The sequence below is a fragment of the Etheostoma spectabile genome, chromosome 15 (genome assembly GCF_008692095.1).
Source record: "Etheostoma spectabile isolate EspeVRDwgs_2016 chromosome 15, UIUC_Espe_1.0, whole genome shotgun sequence".
NCBI classification, from domain to species: Eukaryota; Metazoa; Chordata; class Actinopteri; order Perciformes; family Percidae; genus Etheostoma; species Etheostoma spectabile.
Window position 1 is genome coordinate 25,583,262 of NC_045747.1, and position 23,109 is coordinate 25,606,370.

At 40.9% G+C, this 23,109-nt stretch overlaps 2 protein-coding genes and 1 long non-coding RNA gene across 3 annotated transcripts in view; all 3 read right to left on the reverse strand.

Moving 5' to 3' along the window:
- Window positions 1-23,109, reverse strand: part of LOC116702410 (uncharacterized) — a 295,446-nt gene that overhangs the window by 213,599 nt on the left and 58,738 nt on the right. The gene's annotated exons all lie outside the window — the stretch shown is intronic.
- Window positions 1-23,109, reverse strand: part of adamts17 (ADAM metallopeptidase with thrombospondin type 1 motif, 17) — a 116,652-nt gene that overhangs the window by 93,054 nt on the left and 489 nt on the right. The window contains 3 exon segments of the mRNA XM_032536540.1: window positions 894-1,066; window positions 8,893-9,064; window positions 22,613-22,977. Of these exon segments, the coding sequence (XP_032392431.1) occupies window positions 894-1,066; window positions 8,893-9,064; window positions 22,613-22,977 (710 nt within the window).
- The window catches only part of cers3a (ceramide synthase 3a), a 46,263-nt gene continuing 40,136 nt past the window's right edge, over window positions 16,983-23,109 (reverse strand). Inside the window, exon 12 of the transcript XR_004335143.1 lies at window positions 16,983-16,993. The gene's annotated coding sequence lies outside the window, so the exon portion shown is untranslated. The remainder of the gene's footprint in view (window positions 16,994-23,109) is intronic.

Below are 23,109 nucleotides of genomic sequence, written 5' to 3' on the forward strand. Positions count from 1 at the left end.
CTCTCATGCTTAACAATAAACAGCTGTGTTAATAACAATTACATAAAAAAAGTGTGGACCGGCACTGTCCCACTGTGTCTCTCCATTTTGCTGGGGAGCCGTGTGTGATTAAACCATATCGATATAAACAACATTGCTTTGTTTGTGGAGAAGCAGCGGATACAAGGACGTTAGGGGCACCTGTGCAACCTAGAGGAAAAATATTAGTTGCACCCTAGAGCATTGTGAGCTAACAGATACTAACTAGCATCCTAGAGCCCTGTGAGCTAACAGACACTAACTAGCACCCTAGAGCCCTGTGAGCTAACAGACACTAACTAGCACACTAGAGCCCTGTGAGCTAACAGACACTAACTAGCAACGACTAGCACTGGTCACTGCTGTTGTCTGAAAAACAACACAGACGGGACAAAATGTTGCATTTAATAGTAAACCGTGGTAACCTTGTGACCTACGTATAACTGACTGCCATCTATTGTTGAATTTTCCTCACGTTACTCTGTCCTCTGTAACTGTCTACATTGAGAAACTAAGCTGCACGGTGCAGAGAACAACTCTGACTGGCACATGATCAGACAGAGCGTAGGGCTGCACAATTAACCAAATTTTAATCACGATCACAATTTTGGCTTCCCACGATCAAATTTGCATAATCAAGCGATATTTTAAATGAGTTAGTCTGTTCATAGAACGTTCTGAATTTCTTTGCAAAGCCAATCTACAGCTACAAAAAAACAACTGTTCACAGAGTGTAGAGTGTAACACTGTAGAATGTAAATTGTAATTTCCCCACTGGGGATCAACAAAAAAATAATTTTAAATGTATTATTATTTTATTTCTGTGTGGCAGTGTGAAACCAGTTTGAGACAGTATTTGGTTCTGGGATTCTCACCATGTTCATGACTGTCAGCAAGAACCTCTGTGCTGCCTCGGCCCCGTGGTACTGCACCATGTCGGAGTCTGCCACCACCACCGTCTCCACTGTGTATGCCTCGTGTAAGCGAATGACGTCTCTCTTGCCGCGACCCTCTTCATCCACTTTTGACATCTTCTTCTTTTTTTTTCCTACCACAAACAGGCAGAGAAACAGACAGGAAGACCAACGTTAGAACCACTCCCCCAGAGGTAAAAGTAACACGCAGACTGTTGTTGTGATCGAGGAGCTTTTTCCAACCTCTAGTGTCAATTCCCTTCAACTAAAGCAGAGATGTCTGATGGAGCAGTGCACTGAGCTGGGCTGAATTACAGAGAAGCCTTCTGCTATGCTGAGTCAATCAGGAGGAGTTTGTGATAAAGTGATTGCTAGACTTAAGACTTAGTTGCAGCTGAATTTATAGCTAAGCCTATAGCATACATTTTTAATTGTAGTCTGCAGACAAATTCAATTCCTAAAATATGGAAAGCAGCCTACGTGCTTCCTTTGTTAAAGGGTGGCGACCCTTCAGATCTTCACAATTATAGGCCAATTTCCAAACTTTCTATTCTTGCAAAAATTTTGGAAGCTCAAGTAAACTGTCAATTAAAAGACTATTTGGCTGAGCACAACATTCTAACTGATGTACAGTCAGGTTTTAGAGCTGGACACAGCACTGTTACAGCAACTTTGTTACTATTAAATGACATTATAAATGCTTTGGACCAGAAGCAACACTGCGCTGCATTATTTGTGGATCTGTCCAAAGCATTTGACTCTGCTGACCATAAGTTATTACTAGATAGATTGAGTATCATAGGTATAGGAAGCACAGCTATTAATTGGTTCAAAAACTATCTTACAGAGCAAACACAATGTGTTTCTATAGATGGTCTTAAATCAGACTTTTTAGAAATTTCTATGGGTGTTCCTCAAGGTTCGATTTTAGCCCCTATTTTATTTTCTATATTCATAAATAATATTGGAAAGGACATGCAAACTGCTAAACTGCACCTTTATGCAGATGATACTGTGATATATTCAGTTGCCTCTTCACTGAACCAAGCAATGCATGACCTTCAGTTAGCCTTTCAACAGCTTCAAGTTTCTCTACATGGCCTTAAGTTAATGCTAAATACTAAGAAAACCAAATTTATGACGTTGACAAGGGCTCATTCCCAATCCCCAGATAATATAACTATTAACACATTAAGTGGAGACTTTCGTTATATAAGTATTTAGGTTTTTGCCTGGACAACAAACTTTCTTTCAAAGTTCATGTTGAAAAGCTTGTAAAAAAGCTGAAACTAAGGCTGGGGTTTTATTTTAGAAATAAAACTTGTTTTAACATGTCAGCCAGAAAAACACTTGTGCAGGCTACTTTTTTAAGTGTTTTGGAATATGGTGATGTTGTCTACATGCATGCTGCCTCTAGTACTCTCCACCTATTAGATTCTGTGTACCATAGTGCTCTGCGCTTCTTAACCAACTCTTATTCCCGTACTCATCATTGTTCGCTGCATGAACTGGTAGGCTGGCCGTCCCCAAGTCTACGTAGACAACTTCATTTGTATATTTTTCTATACAAGGCCATGTTGGGTAAACTGCCGGCATATTCACGCAATCTCCTCATGCTGAACTCGTCATTTTCATCTCCGTTCCACCAGGTGGTGCTCTTACCAGGTTCCAAGGGGTTTTACTGAGCTGGGGAAGAAAGCCTTCTCTTACTTCGCTCCATGGTCTTGGAATAATTTGCAAAACTTGCTCCATCTAAATGATCTCGTCCCATTAAATGAGTTTAAGGCCATGTTAAAATGTCATCTAATTCAAAAATGTAACTTCCACATGTGACCTGTCCTTTCCTTTATGTATGATTTTGTTTATGCTGTATTTTTGTTTGTATTGTAATCCGGTGTGCTGTCTTGGCCAGGTCTCCCTCGAAAAAGAGATTTCAATCTCAAAGGACTTCCTGGTTAAATAAAGGTTAAAAATAAAACCTTTTTTCCAACTTCTAATTTTTCCCAATTTCAAATGATGTCCCAAAAAGGAAACTTTGTCAACATCTGTTTTATCTAAAAAGAATTTTATTGTTGCACAATGGGATTGTCAAGCAGACAAACTGACCAACACATACAGTCCCTGACAAAACTCTTGTCGCTTGTGTACAAATTGACCTGAAGTGCCGCTGAAATATATTTCTAATCAAGATTTATTTACAAGAAATGGCTCATTTTAATCCCAACAGCTTTTGTAATAATGTTTCAGTGCAAAAAGAAACTGTCAAAAAGTATTCTAATATTCAAAGCTTGGTAAAGCCCATTGAGTCAATTTTTGCAAAGACATAAGTGTTGTCGCCTTGTCATATGAGCTTCACCTGTGACTAATAATGGATCAATTAGGTCTCAGGTGTGTATAAAAACAACCCCAGTACACTAGACCTTCACATCAACTGCAACTAGACCTCTGCAAACATGCCTAAGATTCACCCTGAGACTAAAGTTTTGATTATCAAGAGGCTGAAGACCAGATCCACTGCTGATGTGGCAGACACCTTCAATGTGTCTCAGCGTCAAGTACAGAGGATTAAAAAAACATTTGAAGACACTGGAGATGTTTTTGACAAGCCCAGGTCAGGCAGACCCCGCAAGACAACTGCTCGAGAGGACCGTTTGTTGGCTCGAAAATCCAAGGCCAGCCCATTTTCCACTGCAGCAGAGCTCCACCAGACCTGGTCCCCTGAAGTCCCTGTGTCAACCAGAACGGTTTGTCGGATTCTGTCTCGAAATGGCCTCCATGGTCGAATCAGTGCCCAGAAGCCAGCACTAAACAAAAGACAATTGAAAAACTGTGTGGCATTTGCCAAGGCCCACAGCCTGCTAAAAGGATGGACGATGGAGAAGTGGAAGAAAGTGGATTTTTCAGATGAAACTTCTGTTGAATTACACCACAGTTGCACATATTGCAGGAGACCTACTGGAGCCCGCATGGATCCAAGATTCACCCAGAAAACAGTGAAGTTTGGTGGTGGAAAAATCATGGTCTGGGGTTACATCCAGTATGGGGGGTGTGCGAGAGATCTGCAGGGTGGAAGGCAACATCAATAGTCTCAAATACCAAGAAATCTTAGCTACCTCTTATAATCCCAACCATAAAAGAGGCCAAATTCTCCAGCAGGATGGTGCTCCATCGCATACTTCCATCTCCACTTCAAAGTTCCTCAAGGCGAAGAAGATCAAGATGCTCCAGGATTGGCCGGCCCAGTCACCAGACATGAACATCATTGAGCATATGTGGGGTAGGATGAAAGAAGTATGAAAGACCAAACCAAAGAATATTGATGAACTCTGGGAGGCATGCAAGACTGCTTTCCTAGCTATTCCTGATGACTTCATCAATACATTGTATGAATCCTTGCCAAACCGCATGGATGAAGTCCTTCAAGCTCATGGAAGTCATACGAGATATTAAATTTCAATCTCACAACACCACTATTTAATTTGCTGACATATTTTAGTATTTGTAGTAAATTTGTTCAATTTATGTATAGGCGACAAAACTTTTGTCTTGCCAAAATTTGACCTTTCTGTCTTGTTTAAATAATAAATCTTTTTTTAGTGAAACTAATTTATTTTAGTGCATTGAACATCATTTGGGAGGGTTTTAGCTTTTCATCTGAGCTATTTCTTACACCAATTGATTAATTAAGAGTCAGGTTAATTGCAGGTCTTTCTACAAAATAGATAAGCGACAAGACTTTTGTCAGGGACTGTATATAATGAAAGATCCATACATGGCGCCTGTGTATCGATACAGTATTGCCACTGAAAATATTGTGATACTATGCTGTATCAATTTTTTTCCCCCACCCCTAATGCTGATATGCTATCAAATTCAACAGTGACGGCCTATTATTACAACCAGCCTTCCATCATCCTATTTCATTTAACTTGAGTGCCATCTCCCACCAATGCGGTCCTTTGGTTTTTTTGGTCAGTCATTAGTCATTTTAGTCAACACACACTAACATTTAAATCAGACCAGCAGTTTTTTCCCAAGTTTATGGAAGACTTACTTTGGCATATCTCAATAAAAAAAAGTAATTGTACATAATTTTGGACCATTATTATTACCATATGCTATTCAAGAATGTTGAAGACCTTCCATCTGTTTGGTTCACGGATCAGTGACGTTCCCAATCTAGTTTGTCCGGAATACGTTTGAATCTCAGATTACAGGGAAGTGCACAGACATCTTCCCCTTCAGGAGAGAAATGTAAAAAACATTTAGTGGTGGGATAAAAAATATCAAGATGTACACAACCCGGTCTCACGGCAGTTCGTGAAATGGTCACGTTATTTTGATTTATTGAATCATTCAACAGTAACACGATTTTCTCCTTTGAAATGACACACGCCGGACGCGCTACAACAACGGGACGGTTGTGGTTAGGAAAAGAACAGCGGGGAAAGGAACCGTCACACGTGGGACGCGATCCCTGGTCTCCTGGGTGAAAGTCCTGTCTTGTTTGACCCATCCACCACCCATAAGCAGAGTTTGACATTCAAGCAAGGGGGGAGGGAGCAAAAGAAAAAAAGAAAAAAAAAAGTTATTGTACTAGCTGAGACCTAATGATATATTTCTTTATTTTTAAATGCAGATTTTAAAATTTCAATTTAACATCATAAAATCCAATCGCAGTGGTACTCCTTTACAGGAAAATCAAGTGTTTATTAAGCTAGTATCTACCTTCCACTCCAAGCACTCCTGCAATTAAACTCCATGCTAGGGCTGCACGATTATGGCCAAAAAGATAATCACGATTATTTTGATCAAAATTTTGATCGCAACTATTCTCACGATTATTTGTTGATTTAAAACCAAAACAAATTGTATTGTCACATAGGCTATTTATAACTGGAGAGGGAGTGTGATGGACGCTACTCACAGAGAGACGGCTGATCATTATGAACGGGTCCAGCACGGGTCGAAGGGTGGATAAACACGGCGTCTGTATCTTAACTGCGCTGCATTTTTATGAACTATGATATTCTGGCCATGGGTCACATCTCTGGCCAGGTCCAGGTCCAGCAGCTCCGTCTCACACGCTGTTACTCTACCAACTGAAGTTAGTTGCATTCAATAACTTCTTCTGTGTTCTTCGCCGTGGCCGCCGCGATACCAGAGTTACCATGGAAACACTGGTACAAATACAGGTTTGCCCCTCATACTTAAGAATATACAGCTGTGTTAGTAACAATTAAAACTGTAGACAAATATCAGAAGTGTGGACCGGCGGCCGCTGTGTGGCGGGGCGCGGAGAGTAAGAGGAGAGAGAGTAGGATGAGAGAGCGTAGAAAGATCCAACACATGCACGGCTTTACAGACAAAATGGGTCATGTAACGCAAAATTAAACCATATCCATTTAAACAACATTGCAGAGGATGTGAGGACATAAGCGCCGGTGCGTCCTAGAGGAGCTTACAGCTAACAGACGCTACTAGCACCGACTAGCACTGCTAACTGCTGTTGTCTGAAAAACAATACACGGGACAAAGTGTTGCGTTTACTGGTAAACTGGTAAACCTTAAGACCGACGTATTACCGACTGCTATCTGTTGAGTTTTTCTCACGCTACTCTGTCCTCTGGGACTGTCTACATCTAGAAACTAAACTGCAAGGGGTGCAGTGAACTATTCTGATTGGCTCATGAGCAGACGTTATAGCGGTAGATTGGCTCTGCAAAAAACCCGGAGTGTTCTATGAAATGACGCTTAAAAAAAAACAAAAAAAAACGCTTGATCACGCAAATTTGATCGTGGGAAGTCAAAATCGTGATCGCGATTAAAATTTGATTAATTGTGCAGCCCTACTCCATGCCTTCTATTTTTTGTCCTGATAAACAAAACAAAAAAAGGATCTGTGATGCGATCCAGGATGAGTCCTGCTGAACCCTGCTGCATCCCGCTACCTCCACCTATGCTCTGCTATGCCACGCTACATACCGTAACGCCCAGCTATGATATGAACTACTAAGACTACCATTTGTAGTCACTGTTCCATTATCTTTATTGTGACTATTAGTGCCACTGTGCATCACACCCCCAACCGGCACCATCAGACTCCGCCTACCAAGAGCCTGGGTCTGTCCCAGGTCTCTTCCTAAAAAGGAGTTTTTCGTCGCCACTGTCGCACTAGTTGCTTGCACTATTGCTTGCTCTTGGGGGAATTACTAGAATTGAGTGTGGTCTAGACCTACTCTATCTGTAAAGTGTCTCAAGATAACTTTTGTTATGATTTGATACTATAAATAAAACTGAAATTGATGTGGTATTATGTTTTTCCACCTCCAGGATGAATCTCTTGTCGTCTGTGGGTTGAAATGTAGAAATATAATTTGACTGCATTATACTGCGTATATGTGACGAGTAAGAAAGTGCTAATATCATTTTGCAGTACAGCTTACTTTGACCATTAAAATGTAACATGACTTCGCTGTAACTTACCAAAACCTGTAGTATGGTTAAGGTTAGGAAAAGAATGTGGATCTGATAAAAAAGAAAAATGTAGATGTAGCAGATGTAAATAACAAAATTAAAGATGGCTTAATAACTAAAGTCTTAACAATGAGGTCACACTGTACATATCGAATTGACACCTGGCTGATGTTCAATCAAAAATGGGATGTGTTTCTCCTGCCAACTAACTAAATTGTTTGTAAAACTAAAAAGATATCTAATGAGATGTTTGTAGAGCAAGCAGACTTTTAATTCAGGCTTCTGGCTGTGTGATTCTGGATGTGTGTTTTTTTGGCTTCACTCATTGATTGCACTCCCAGAACAGCTCTCTGCTCACAGACATGTTGGAATAACTTTTACTCCAATTTGCAACTATTTCAACTTTTCCATGACGTTCAGAGCTGGTCATTTAAGCTTTGCACTGGATCTTGTGTTCAGGTGTGTTCAACACTACAAAAACTGCTATAGTCCAAAAACACCAGAGACCTGGTTTGCTCTGCTTTGAAAAAAGAAAATTCCTCACTGTGAATTCCCGCCACTGCAAACATCTATATTCTTGGCAAAGAGAGAGCAAGGGTTAGAAAAATATGCACATTATCAATGTAAAAGAGCAGAGAGGGGTTTGCTCTGTTTTTAATAGTGTTAACAGCAAGGGGCTCAGCAGGTTCCAACAAGACCTTTACAGAAAGAGATACACATTAAATAAGGAAACATCTGCATTCCACACAGCCACTCTTACAACACACTGGGGCTGAATGAACATCAAAGCGTATCAGATTGCAGTAAATGCTGCTCTCAAACATCTGATTTATTAGCACTGCTTCCTGAGATGTTCAACTGGCACATTTCAGCCGGGGGGTGGAAATGCGGGCAGTAGGTTATTCACACAGCTTACTGCGAGCACATCACTGCAGGGATTTGGAAGATGTTTCAGGATCCCTGAGGTGAGATTAAAGCCCAGTTCAGACCAAAGATTCACCAACAGACAAGTTGAAACTTAGGTAAAGGAAAAGCCTGTGGATCTGGATGGATGTGATGTGGAGCAGGGCTTCTGATGAAGGGACCCTGGGCATGGAATAATGAGAACTGGAGGTGAATGGGGAGAGAGGAGGGTTGCATCAAAGGGCCTGAAATGACAACCGACAGCAGCAGAGAGTAGAAGAGATATAAGGCTTAAATGATATAACCAGATAGCTCACAGAGATTGTGGCAAAATGTGGTTGGTTTAATTCAAGACTGAACGGCCACGAGTCAGCTGATTACCAGGTGGCTGATTAGATTGGGAAAGAGAAAAATGTGAAGCATAGAGGTCTTCCAGAATGAACTTGCACAAACTTAATTTACAGTGTCTTAAATATGTAGAGGGTTGCCGTCTTGTTTGTAACTGTTTTAGCAAACCTGTCAGTCCCTGTGACAATGATCCCATTTCCTGACCCATCCAGTCTCTCTCTGAGTCACTTACCGTGTACAGTCCCACAGTAATTCGACTGGTCAACATCTGGAGCAGAGCTGGTCTTGGCACAGCGTCTGTGTCGCAGCAGCCGGTGTTTTAGTCCGGAGAACGATTGAGAGGGGCCATTTTCACCCACCGGCTGAATGAATAGGCTGACCTCCCCGAGCTGGATGAGCCCAATCTGTTTACATAAAACAGAAACATGCACAAAATTAAAGTGTGATAATTCCCACAAGAGTCTAGAAAAGTAGAATTTTAGTAGCTACGTCTATGGAAAGTGTTTAAATATAATATAACCAAGCAGTTACTAGGGATGTAACGATGCATTGAAGAATCGCTTATCAACTTATATTAATGTGTAAAGATTAACACCAGTTGAGATTAAATAAAAAATAAAGAATTTCAACGCAATTTTAAAAAATGGCCTATGGCATAATCTTCTTTTGATTTCACTTGTTTGACTTCAGACGTTACTACATCTTTTTAGTTTATTTATTTTATTTTTTTCTTTGCATTGTTCCTCAGCATAACCGGCACGGTCAAGATGCACCTGGACCATGGGGAAGATGAGGAGAACAACCCCTGCTGACTGACGTAAGAAGAATCATTAACAGAGCGCTGCATTTGAATTTAGGGTGGGAAAGTTGCCACAGACACTCCGATTGTTTTACTTGGCAAAGCAGCAAATGCAAGGGCTTTCATCAGTGGGTTAATTGCTCAAAACCATCATTTTAACTCACTCTTTGACAAAAAGAACTTAATAGATAACTAGATGGAAATCTCTCCAACTATAACAACATTTTGTTTGTCTTATTTTTTTAAAGTGCAAACCATAATCAAAGTAGTACTCTCTCAAAAGTTAACGGCCGGCTACAGTGTAGTGTCCGGTATCTCCACGTACCTATGTTAGTAGCCACAACATTCATTTAAAGCAGAAGCATAAGTTGGCCTTAAAGTTGGGCTGAGTTGAGTGAACATCGCCATCCACATACCAGGGGTCAGGTCACAAGGACAGCAGCTCCAGCAGGGGACCCCAAACTTCACTTTCCTGAGCCACATTAACCAGCTCCAACTGGGGGCTTTGAGGCGTTCCCAGGCCAGGGTGGAGATATAATCCCACCACCTAGTCCTGAGTCTTTCCTAAGGCCTCCTCCCAGCTGGACGTGCCTAGGGAGGCGCCCAGGGGGTATCCTTGCCAGATGCCTAAACCACCTCAACTGATTTCTTTCAAGGCAAAGGAGCAGCGGCTCTACATCGAGCTTCTTAAAGGATCACTAATCTTCTCTTCCTGGGTGAGGGTCAAAACAAAAACTGACCGGTAGATGGAGAGCTCTGCCTTCTGGCTCAGCTCAATTTTAGTCCCAACGATGTGATAAAGTGAATGCAATACCGCCCCGCTGCACAGATTCTCCAACCACTCTCCCGCACCATTGTCCCCTGACTCGATACCTCACGGTACTTGAACTCTTTCACTTGACTACCCGGAGTAGGCACTGTTTTGCTTACCTGCTAAAAACTACGGCCTCAGATTTAGAAGTGGGGTTTAAGTTGATATTTGATTGAAGGGAAAAAATTTAGCACATCACTGCCGCCCAACTAAGTAGTTCATTTACAAAGTGATGGACTTCCACATATAGGTTGTTGTTTTTTGTTCAATACCAGTAAATCTATAATTTTAAGCCAATGCCCACACCAATCAGCTTTTCTTTTTCATTTACGTAATTGAGAGGAGTAGAAAATAACTGTGCTTCCATTTAATGAAGCAATCAAATCAAGCATGTTTAATTGTTGCCTCCTCATGTCTGGTGTTCACAGAAAGGGTAACAATTTGTCAATGTAGTCAGTAGTGCGGTCACTGAATATTTTAATTTTTAATACATATTTGAATTGTACGAAAAAGTCACATTTAAATATGAAATTGTATTTTTGGGAGTTCTCTGGGGGCCACTGCTTCCTAAAATGTTCCGCTTCCTGTCTAATTGAGCCCAGCCGGTCGGGAGGAGCGAACAGGTGGGTGTGTTGGTGACTTTTCTAACATGTGGCTGCCGCTACCGGAGATAAACAAACAACAAGGGCAAAGAAGAAGACGGCACAAAGACGCCAACGATGTCTAACTGGAGAGACAAATAGATCTGGACATTTCTGTCGATAAGAGCCAACACCAATATCGTAGGACAGATTCAGGGAACGGCAAGAGACTCTGTTGTTTATGACCAAATTACAAACAGCTGCGTGTAATCAGCGTCTTGTCCTGCCTTCTGCATGCTCCAGAGAGAGAGAGAGGAGAGAGAGAGAGAGAGAGAGAGAGAGAGAGAGAGAGAGAGAGAGAGAGAGAGAGTTGGGGGGTGTAAAGTGTTGCAATTAACTTTTACATTATACAGGACATTATTTTATTAGTTTATTTTGTAATGTGTTGGTAATTAAAAAAATAAATGTTAGATAAAACAAACATACCTATACAAGGAGGTATGCCTCCGTTCTATTGGTCTGCCGTCTTATGGACATAATGTGCACAAACAGATCAATGTTTTTAGAACAAATTTTCAAAGGTCACTTTTGACCAGTTTTTACCGCCCTACTGGACAAAACCCTGGCTTCTTTCTCAAAGTGGTCCTCACAACAATTTCTGTTGTTCCTGAAATAAAGGCACTCTTCCTAGAGCATGGGGAAGAAATTCTGCTAATAAAATTCCACGTCAAAGTACAGTCAAGTTCCTACAAAACTTTGTAATAACCACTCTGCACTCTTTCGAACATTAACGTGTGAGGTCTGCACAGCAACAATGGCAGAAAGAGAGAAACAAGACAATGCAGATTCAGCAGTCACAGTGCAGCACTATGAACAGGCCTGCTCTGACTAGAGCATTTTGGTATGCCATAAAATAAAGCAGCAACTCAGTTTGTTTCAACGTTTGCACAGACATTCCACTCCTGGCTAAGCCCCAGGGCTAACAAATGCTGTTAGCCAGCATAATGTGGACTGGAGGATGGATTAAAGCCTTTCTACAGCTCCACAAAACACAGAGACATGGCTCTATTCATAGGCATTAGCTGGAGATAAAGAGGTATATCACAACCAATCCTGGACAGCTGAGGTTGGATGGATCTGAGGATCCTCAATCGGCTGGAGGAGTGCGTACGACAACCTATTAGAACCATTGTAGGAAAAACTAAATTTAAATCAGGGAACCATGGAGAGTGTAGTATTCCAAGAAAAACCTGAATTTCTTTGATCTAAATCTACAAGAAAAAAACTTTGCTTTTTTTAAAAGATTAAAGTGATAAATGTACGAGATTTACGAGACAAAAAACAACAACAGGATAGTCTCTGAGATTGTCGGAAAAAGTGTGTTCTTTTTTGTCAAGGAACCGCATTGCAGATGGAAATATGTTAATCTGGTGTTAGCTATGGACAATTATGTGACGTAATCACAATTACATATTTCAGTCTATGGGTGCAACCTAGGTCTGGTCTGTTTAACCAAGTAAAATTATTACACAATTACACTTCAGTAAGTATTCCAACTCTCCTCTGTGATTATCCAACTGCATAGAAATCTATGAGAAATTGAGCCTACTTCTCACTTGATTTATTACCTCAGTAATCATTTTCTAATCAGTTTATGGTCAAAATCACTACTTTCAAGACTTCAACACAGCATGATGTTCATTTTGTAAATTATGGGTATGGCTACACACAGACCTGTCAATCAGAACAGAGGCTTAGCAATGCTAACCATGGCACTGTGTTAGGGCTGGGTGGTATATGGACTTTTTAAGATACAGTATATCAATGTATTATACAACAAGATATGGAATGACATAATCCCGTTTATGTCGATATAGTTTTATCTTGCGTTTCTTTTGTAAAGCTTTTATGCATCTCTCCTCTGTTTCTCCAGGCAACATGGAGGGTGAAACTGCCTGGCCAACACTTCTGACTTTTGACTACATTTTTTAATTGTTATTTGCACAGCTGCATTTTCTGTTAAGCAGGAAAGGAAATCCTGTATTTTTACTAGTGTTTGGGCAGGTAATGTTCTTTGGTGGTGACCGTAAACACGGCGAAAAACACTAAGCTGTTACTGGATGCAACTTTAAGTAAGATGCAAATCCGAGTGAGAGCAAGTGAGACGGTGCCTTGACGCGGGCGAGAGATGTGGCCCATGACCAGATTATCATACTCCATAAAAATGCAGCACAGTGACAATCCAGACATTACATACATGCAGAGATGGCAAAAGTACTAATTTCCCATACTCAAGTAGAAGAACAGATACTTGTGTTAAAAAATACTCTGGTAAAAGTAGAACTGATTTAACTTTTTTACTCAAGTAAAAGTAACAAAGTACTTACAGTGTAACAGTAAAGTAGCCTTGCGAATAACAACCATTATTTATGCAAAGCTACCTGGACCACACACACATGTCACTAGATAAACTTCAGTGGACATGGAAAAAAGGTTCTTTATATGCCATTGCCTACATTTTAAATGGATGTCTGCCAATAGGCCTTAAACATCACAGATATTATTATTGTGACGGAGAGTAGGACTCCAGGTTAACAAGATTCTGATTGAGCAGCAAGATATGAATTCAGTTGTGATTCTGTGAAAATTCACAGATCCAGTTTCTTTTTTTAATCTTCCCCTTAACATTTAAAGGAATCTATGTGTGTGTGTGTGTGTGCGCCTGTGTTTGTGTGTGTGTGTGTGTGTGTGTGTGTGTGTGTGTTTCAAATATGGCTTCTGGAAAGAAAATAAAGGATAAAATATAAATTACTAAACAGACATTAATTAAGAAGTTCCCTATACTTACAACTAACAACCAACAGATGGCAAATTGTAGTGGTGCGTCAAGTGCAGCATATATTCCCCTCCAATTAGATTGAATTGGGTATTGATGACGCAAAAAATAAGTTACTCAGCTGAAAAAATTTGAAACTAAAGTAATGAGACAATTTTGTAAAATGTAAGGAGTAAAAGTAAAAAGCTGGCATAAAAATAAATAGTAAAGTAAAAATATCTGAAAAATCTACATTGCAGTAACAAAGTATTTGTACTGCGTTACTTCCAATCTCTGCATACATGAGACGTATGTAACTCCGCTGTCAGCCATCACTCTGGGAGTAGAGAATCCAGTCTGCATGTAGTTCAGACACTTCACTGATAAACCAGAGAATTGTGCATTTGACAATCGGCTTAATGATCCAAGTACATTTTTGTATCATACATTTCAGTCCATTGCAGGCTTCCTCTCTCTCGCTCTTTAATTAGTCTGGGGTTTTTGAAAATAGCTGAATAAGGATTCTCAGAGATAATTCAAAGTGAGTATACGAATGTTGAAATTACATAAAATACCCCTCCCTAGTAGCCGTGATAAATTAGCCTGAAGCTAATACTTCAGGAGGAAATTCGCCAACCCTGCGTCCCTGGGCTCTAAGTTGTCTCCATCTTTCAAATACACCTCAAATATTTACCTGGGGTTAGTAAAGTCTCTGGTAACGCAACTGTTAGAAACATGCTAGGGTTTTGTAAGTCGGTTAGAATCTCTCTCTGTTGATCTTGTTGGTTTGTTTGCTGCTTCCACGGCTGTACTTATGTTACAGCTGTAGTGCGCTGGGTTTATATTTTCCTATATCTGGCAACCCAGCCTGGCTGTCAAACTGTACAGTCGATGCCAACACACAGGCCAAAACACAAACAGACATTCCGTCATGGAACGGAAATTAGGCGAAAATACTGGCATTGACATCGTTGACAGAAAAGATAATATTTCAACTTAGCATGTTTCTTTAATATCTGATGAGGCATTGGGGTCATTTGGGGATTTAATATAGTAAATATACTACGTACGGGATCTTTCATGTTTATGCAAATCTAAAAAAACGCTAAAAAAAAAAAGACGGGGTGCGGGGCACCCTGGTAACTCACCTGGTTGAGTGTGCACCCCATGTACAAAGGCTCAATCTTAATACAGCAGCCAGGGGTTTGATTCCAACATGCGTCCCTTTGCTGCATGTCACCCCCCTATCTCTCCCCTTTAATGTCTTCAGGTGTCCTCTCAAATAAAGGCCTAAAATGCCCAAAACAAAATATAAAAAAAACTGATGCGCAGAGCAAGAGAAGAACGCACACCATTGGATACCATTGGAAAACAAGGATTTAGCTGCTGAAGTGGTTTGTTAGTGGTGTGCCTCGATGAGATCAGAATACACAAAAAAAATTCTAGGTCAAGGAATGTTGTGACATGTTTTCGTTTAAAGTATGCCCATTTAAGTGAATTCTCATTATGGTCCGAATGTTACTCACGATTATTTTGATTCATATTGAGATCATGATTATTTACCCTGATTATCCATTGACTTTAGGGACAAAATATTTGGATTGCACTTCAACATTTAAATAAACAAGGCACTGCTTTCACTGCCATGTTGTGCTACATTCCTATACATTTTTGCATCAAAAAAAGGTAGGGCTGGACTATTTAGTTATTCATTAGTTGGATTCATTGAATTTGGTTTTGAATTTATGGATTTATTCTTTTCCATTTCAGCTCAGTGCGAGGGTCTTAACTCCTGTCATTTATTGTCGCATTTCTGTCCTCTCACACACACGGTCAGAGTTGTGCCAAAAAGTGATTGTCTGCCAAAAAGGGATTTCCGTCTGTAGGAGCGCCCTGTGCTCTAAATTATATCCGATCCATTCTTTTTTCCACTTGCCAAAAAGTGATTGTGGCTTCTACCTTGTCAATGATTGTGAAACTGGTTGTTTATGCCTCAAAATGACTTGATTTCATTCATGAGGCTTATATCTGACAGATCATAGCCAATCTATTACTTTTTACCTGATGAAATATCTTTCAAAAGCGCCGATACATCCAGTAACACAGTTTTCCAAAACTGCTGCACACACTCTCACAGACAGAAATCAGTTTTTGCCGGTGTCAATACCCAATGTGAGTCAAATGCAGATGTGGAGCAGCTCCAGTAGGGGACCCCAAACTTCTCTTTCCCGAGCCACATTAACCAACTCCGACTGGGGGATCCGGAGGCGTTCCCAGGCCAGGTTGGAGATATAATCCCTCCACCTAATCCCGGTTCTTCCCCGAGGCCTCCTCCCAGCTGAACGTGTCTGGAACACCTCCCTAGGGAGGAGATAAATTGAATGTAATACTACCCACTGCGCCAATTCTCCAACCAATCTTCAGCCGGATGTCCCTCACCTTCCGCTTTCTTTGTGTTGGCATTCTAAACTCCGGATTGAAACATCCTCCGGGCTAGAACCGACAATCAAGTTATATGCATTGGTTTTTTTGAGTAACATTCTCCTTCCACACTCAGACATCCCTATTTGCACTATTCCACCAAAACAACTTCCTTCTCAAAGCTACTTTCCGGAAACACCATGGCTACATCCGGCTATACACCGCCCAAAACCATTGTGACTTGTTTAAAGAAATGCCAATGAACCAGATCAAGTTTTTCTCATATCCAGGAATGCTGCATGACTAGCCAGATCCAGGATTGCTCCGTTCCTGCTGGAGATTCCGCCGTATGTCCTTCTTTTCAGCTTTCTTTGGGTTGAAATTTTAAACTTTGGTGGATTCATGGTTACCTGGTCCTCAGATCTCTGCAGGGTAAATCCAGACAGCTAGCTAGACTATCTGTCCAATTAGAGTTTTCTGTTGCACGACTAAAACAACTTTTAAACATACACATGTTCAACCAAAACAATCTCCTTCCCGAGACTATTTTGCTGTGCCACCAAAGCTCTGTGCAGCACTTAAAGCGCTGCCAATGACCCCGAGCATGTTTTTCTCCCATCCCGGAATGCTTTGTGGACTAGCCAGAACTTCTTCACCAGTGCAGGAAGACCACCATTTTGAATTGAAAGTGCAAATTAGTGCAATTTTGGCTATTTCCACATGTCCATTTTGTGCCTTTCGCTATCGAAACAAAGTGGGTGTAACTTGAGTGTACATTGTCCAATTGGCTTGAACATTTTCAGAATTCATAAGACTCTAACCCTGAGGACATCTACCGGCCGAAATTGAAGTTATGGCTCCCACTCATGGCAACTGGAAGTAGGCCAAAAACTATAGATGCTATAACTTTAACGAACAACTCAGAGATTTCATCCGATCAACTTCAAATTTGGCGTGTGCCATCTCAAGACCTCAATGATGAAACTTTAACTGACCTTGCAGCTCACACCTTTCGATATTTCCTGACCTTTGCCTCACCACGTTACGCTTTAGGTCCCACTTTTGCTTGGCCCCCGTTTATAACTGCTTTCAGTTCCAGATATTATTCCACCACGTCACTCGCATTTTTGGAGGGGCATGCCAGAAAACTTGACTAACATCAGACCTGGCAAAAACTACAAAGTTCTGTAGTGTTTGGGCCCGGGCGTTGCCAGGGGGCTCCTTAGCGCTTCCTAACGTCTGCTATGGTCCGGAGGAAATTATACCAAATTTTGAGGGAACATAGGTCTCATCTTGAAGTCCATGGAGCATTTCTTTGAAATTTTTCCATCTGACGGGAAGTCAGCCATGTTGGTTTTCGTGCAAAATTTTTCATTTTACAAACGGGTGTTTCAGGAATTTAGGATGCACAAAACTCTTGAAGTTATGCAGCCATGAAGAGAATAGGAAATTCTTTGATCGGAGTTCACAATTAGGTGGTACAAACAGTGGTATGGTTGCACTATAGCGCCCAATAATTGGTTTTAGCCATTGGGCACATTTTTGATGGTCTCAATATGTACAAAAACTCACAACAATTGACACCGCCCCTATAAACACCTGGGAGCTTTGTGAGACTGTACAGCACTTTGATTCATACCTGTTAACGGGCTCCATAGCGCCCCTTAATGCATGGAAGGCCTTAACTTGGAAATAATTGCTGTGATTTTCACCAGATTTAGTACACACATTGCTCTCATCATTTTGGACATATTTCCTATTTACTTTTATTAGCCCCGCCCAACGGAAAGTCAGCCAATTTGAATGGCCATTTTTTAGTATGCATTTTCCATTCTGTCAAACTCCTCCTAGGCCGTGATTCCGATCTCCACAAAACTCTGCAAATAGCATCTGTGGACCTCCAAGATGAAAAGTTATCAAAAGAATTTTGAAAAATGCAACAAACGGTGCAACAAACAGGAAGTTACGTATCTTAGCAACAATTATTCCGATTGCCCCCACAACTTGTCAAAGTTGTTCCTCATGGCCCATTTAGCATCTTTGCCAAATTTGCTCGCAATCGACCATTAGATTGCATTTTTTTATTTTTTTAAAATAACTAGCAAAACAGCAATACATGGGAAACTTATCTCCTCCTGGGGTGTGAGTCCGATTTGCACAAAAACTTGCGTAGACTCGATTTGCACAAAAACTTGCATAGACTCAGTGGACCCTCATGACAAAAAGTTATCAAAAGAATTCCTGTAGTACGTGGCAGTCAAAACAGGAGGTGTTGCGTATTTTCGGCCACCGTCATTATGAATCACAGGAAACTCGGCCCAGCTGTTCCTCGTGCTCTGCTGAGGCTGTGCGCAACATTGGAAGTAAATCGCATAAGCGTCCTAACATGCTGGGAGGGGCGGGGCCTGTTCAATGATGCTTGCCGCTTTAATTTCTCATGAATTCCCATAAACTCCTATAAGATCCCATGGAAGGTTTACACTTTGAATATTCCTGGAATTTTGCAATCCTAGGTTTAACTGCTGCAGCTGCCAGTGATTTTTATTTCTCCATATAAACCCACCATGTGTCTTGGTGTCTTGTACGCAGCTGGACAATGATCTGCTCATTCATCGTAGGTCAGCTGAATGCTCAGACTGTCATTGAGGAAATAAAGGCGCACAGTCTACTTTAAGAGCTGGCTTCAAGCCTATTTCTGCTGAAGATTCCAGGACTGAGCCTGAACCCCTACCTGCACACTCATTTTATATAAGAGCATCATCCAAATGCCTTGGATAATGTGGAACCTCATTGCTCACAGTGGGGAAATTTTCTTTAACCGCCCTGCACAGGGAGATCAGAAGTCAGGCTCTGCTAGAGAACAGCAGACCTACAGAAAGTAAGAGTCTTTTGTTTGATATGGATCTTGGGCCTAAGTGTTATTTAGTTAGTTTGACCCATAGACTGCAGTTTCCCAATTTTAAGTAACTAAGGTAGCATAAAGATCTGAGGAAATACCTCATTCTACTCTGACAATATCACAATTAGGGTTGCAACTAACGATTATTTGCATTTTTGATTACTCTGCCAATTATTTTAAATTAAACTATTAATCGTTTGGTCTAAAAAATGTCAGAAAATGTTACAAAAAGGTTAATCTCATTTACTCAAAGTCCAAGGTGATGAGTTTAAAAGGTCTTGTTTTGTCATTCCAAAACCCAAAGATATTCAGTTTAATATGACATAAAAAGATCATCTATATGGGAGAAGCTGAAGACAGCCTTTTCTGCCATTTTTGCATTTTTTGAAAAGTTACATTAATGATTAATGGATAATAAAAATAGTTGGGCGATATTAAATTTCTCTTATTACAATCAAGTCAAGGTTTTAACAAAACCAGTGTAACAAAAAAACTCATAATCAGTCAAAACATAGTGTGAGCTTAGAACCACATCTCACAGTTTTCACCAGCTGACGGAGTTTGCTCATATTGCATCCACGGACAACCTATTCTCACTGCGGATGCTTGGGCAGTGGCTCTCTTCGTCAAATACGATAATACAACAATAAGCACCCTTCAACGTGTGTGTAGAACGCACTGAGCAGAGCAGCACTAAGCAGCCCTTAAAGAGAGTGGTAGGGATGTAACAATTACCGGTGTAACGTAAAACAACAATAAAAATGTTGACAATAACAATTATAGTTTTCATTTAAAATATCATTATCACGGCGGATTACCACGGTGTGGAAACCATGTATTTTATCCTTCCCATGATTGTAGTCATTGTTGTAATTTGTTTACAGCGGCTATTTATTTTACATGCATGACGCACTTTTTCCTTATTTATGTAAGGTTTACTTTAAAATGTGTACAGTTTTACATTCAATTTTGATGATGAAGAAAACAAGTATATAAGTAGTAGTAGTGGATTTGTATCATTTAAACCTGTACAACTGGAAATGTTCCTGACATATAAGCTGTTTACATGATGAACCCTTGTTCCTTTGATGTTGACATTTTAATAACGCTTTGCCTATATTTTTGTAATATAATAAACACTCTTACACTTTTTTGAAACGATTTCAGCTTGTGTGGCCTATTATTGCTTTCTGAACATATTGAACACACTTTTAAAAATACCGTGATAATACCAAAAACTGATAATTTTGGTCACTATAACCGTAAGGTTAAATTTTCATGCCATTACACCCCTAGCGAGTAGTATGAAGGCCGAAATTCCACAAGGGGAGGTCGGTTGGGGTGGTGGACGGGTCAAAGAATACAGGACTTTCATGTCCCAGGTAGGGCTGCATTTTTATGGCCAAAATGATAATCACGATTTATTGGATCAATATTGTGATCACAATTATTCTCACGATTATTAGTTGATTTTAACCAAAACTAATTTTATTGTCACATAGGCTGTTTATAACTGCTTTCACATCCATACTATGCTACATTCTTTTTATGTTGAAGTTGTATGTTGTATAGACATAGAGCTGCAACACATGTAAATGAAAATTAGCTATCTGAAATAAATAGCGTAGGATATTTTTTTTTTTATTAAGTATCTCTGTGAAAGCTCCTTCACTTGTTTTCAACACTAACTGATTAAAAGAGCTACGGAGAGAGAGGGAGTACGATGGACATACTCACAGAGAGACGGCTGACTCATTATGAATGGGTCCAGCACGGGTCGAATGGCGGGTCAGGGCGCGGAGAGTAAGACGAGAGAGAGTTGAGTAGAGATCCAAGACAGGCACGGCTTTCCAGAAGAAATGGGTCATGTAAAAAACCATATCCATATAACAAAATCGCGAGGACATTAGCATCGGTGCGTCCTAGAGGAGCTAACAGCTAACCGACGCTAACTAGCACCGACTAGCATTGGTCACTGCTGTTGTCTGAAAAACAACACAGACGGGACAAAATGTTGCGTTTACTAGTAAACTGGTAAACCTTGAGACCGACGTATAACCGACTGTTATCTGTTGAGTTTTCCTCCCGTTACTCTGTCTTCTGGGACTGTCTACATCTAGAAACTGAGCTAATGCAGGGAACAACTCTGACTGGCACATGAGCAGACAGTGGTTTACAGAGCGGTAGATGCGCTATGCAAAAAACCCGGAGCGTTCTATGACATGACGCATTTAAAAAACGAATCGTGATCGTAATTCAAATTCAATTAATTGTGCAGCCCTAGTCCCATGTGTCACTTTTCCTAAACCCAACTGTCCCGTTCTTTTTTTTCTAAACCCATCTGTCCTGTTCTTGTTCTACGTATCACGGAAACATACCTTTCATAAGACCACTCTTCATCTTTTCCTTAACCTAACTGCGTCAAAGGGACGCGAATAGTCCCGACCCAGCGAGTTTAAATATGATGCTAAAGGAGACTTGTGGCGTAAATAAAAACACCAAAGGGTTTAAGGAATTACAATGACTGATGAGACAGGAGCAGTAAATCATGCTCAGGGGCACATCAACAGAGTGGCTGTTGTTAAAAGCCTGTCCCCACACACACACACCCATATACACACACGCATGCACACACACTTTCAGTTTTCCTGGCTGATAAGACCTTCTGCTCAATGGCCCACAGCTTAGATGGAAATTGATATGGTCACAAATCTTTTCTAGCAGTGTGCAGGGCCGGGCAATTTATCAATATTAAATTGATATTGTGATGTGAGACTAGATTTCGTCTTAGATTTCCGATACTCTCATACCGTGATATTTAATGAGTGTTGCCTTTTCCTGGTTTTACAAGCTGCATTACTGTAAAGTGAAATCACCAGTGGCCTCACGATACGTTATTATCACGATACTTATGTCACAATACGATTTTAAACTTATTACAATATTCTGCAATTTTAAAATGATGTCCCCAAAAGAAAACTTTGTCAACATCTGTTTTATCTAAAAAGATAAATGTTTGTTTGTTCGTGTCACTTCAATTATATTGCTGCAAAATGCTAGTGTCAAGCAGACAAACGCATATATAAGATTGATACTCGGCATTTGTATATTGATTAAGTAATGCCACGGAAAATATTGCAATACCATACTATATGTTTTTCCCCCACTCCTATTATTTGCCTTTACCATACTCATATCAACATTCCTGATGATTTTTTATCACAAATCCCACTGTGTCAATATTCCTGAAAGCACCAATTGCAATATAGACACTGAAGTATTTGGCCTAAAATATTATGATATTCTCCATGTCGCCCAGCCCCACCAATAAGAATGATAAAACTGTCATTTGTCCTGCACTAACAGGTGCAATGAGGCTAACACGAGACTCAGGAAAATGTCAATCAATCAGTCTAAACACACCCACACAGTCCGGGGAAGAGGTCTAATCAGCCAGTTTAACAAAAAAGACCTGGGTGGGTGTTCAGGGCCCACTAACATGGAGAATGTCCCCCAGCCAGGACGCTGTAATCCAACCTGCCTTTACAAGGTCTGGAGCACAACGGCTTGGATGGAATGACATGAAAGGCTATCAAAAAGTCGCCCAAAAAATGAAGATGATTTACCAGGCCGCCACAGGTGCTCAGTGATGCCTGGGAGTCAGTGTGGTTAATGATGGAGCCGGAGTAAAAGCAGTGGTGCTTCGTGGATAAGCGGTTCACCGCTGCGCTCTGCTCCCCAAGCCTCTCCTCGACCACGAAGTCCCCTGACAGAAAGGCGCTGTCCCGCGTCAGGTTTAAATACAGGCTCCTTCCGAAAGCGGGCAGTGAAAGAATGATGTTATCCGGGTCAGAATGTCCTCCACCCGGGTCGTCCAGGGAGCGCTGGCCGCGGCGCCGCAGTGTGCGCGCAGTGTGGTCCGGGGACAGGTGCGCCTCCTGCCCGGACAGCAGCCTGGGAACCACTTCGTCTATCTCTGGCTCAGACTGGGCTGTGTGGGGAGGTACAGGTCACATCAAGCAGCGGCCACGTTAGCATAAATAGCCTCCTGTCCTGACTCTGACTCTGTGAACTGACTGAACCCTGTGCTCTCATGCTCCGGGACTCGGAGTTCAATGTGTCC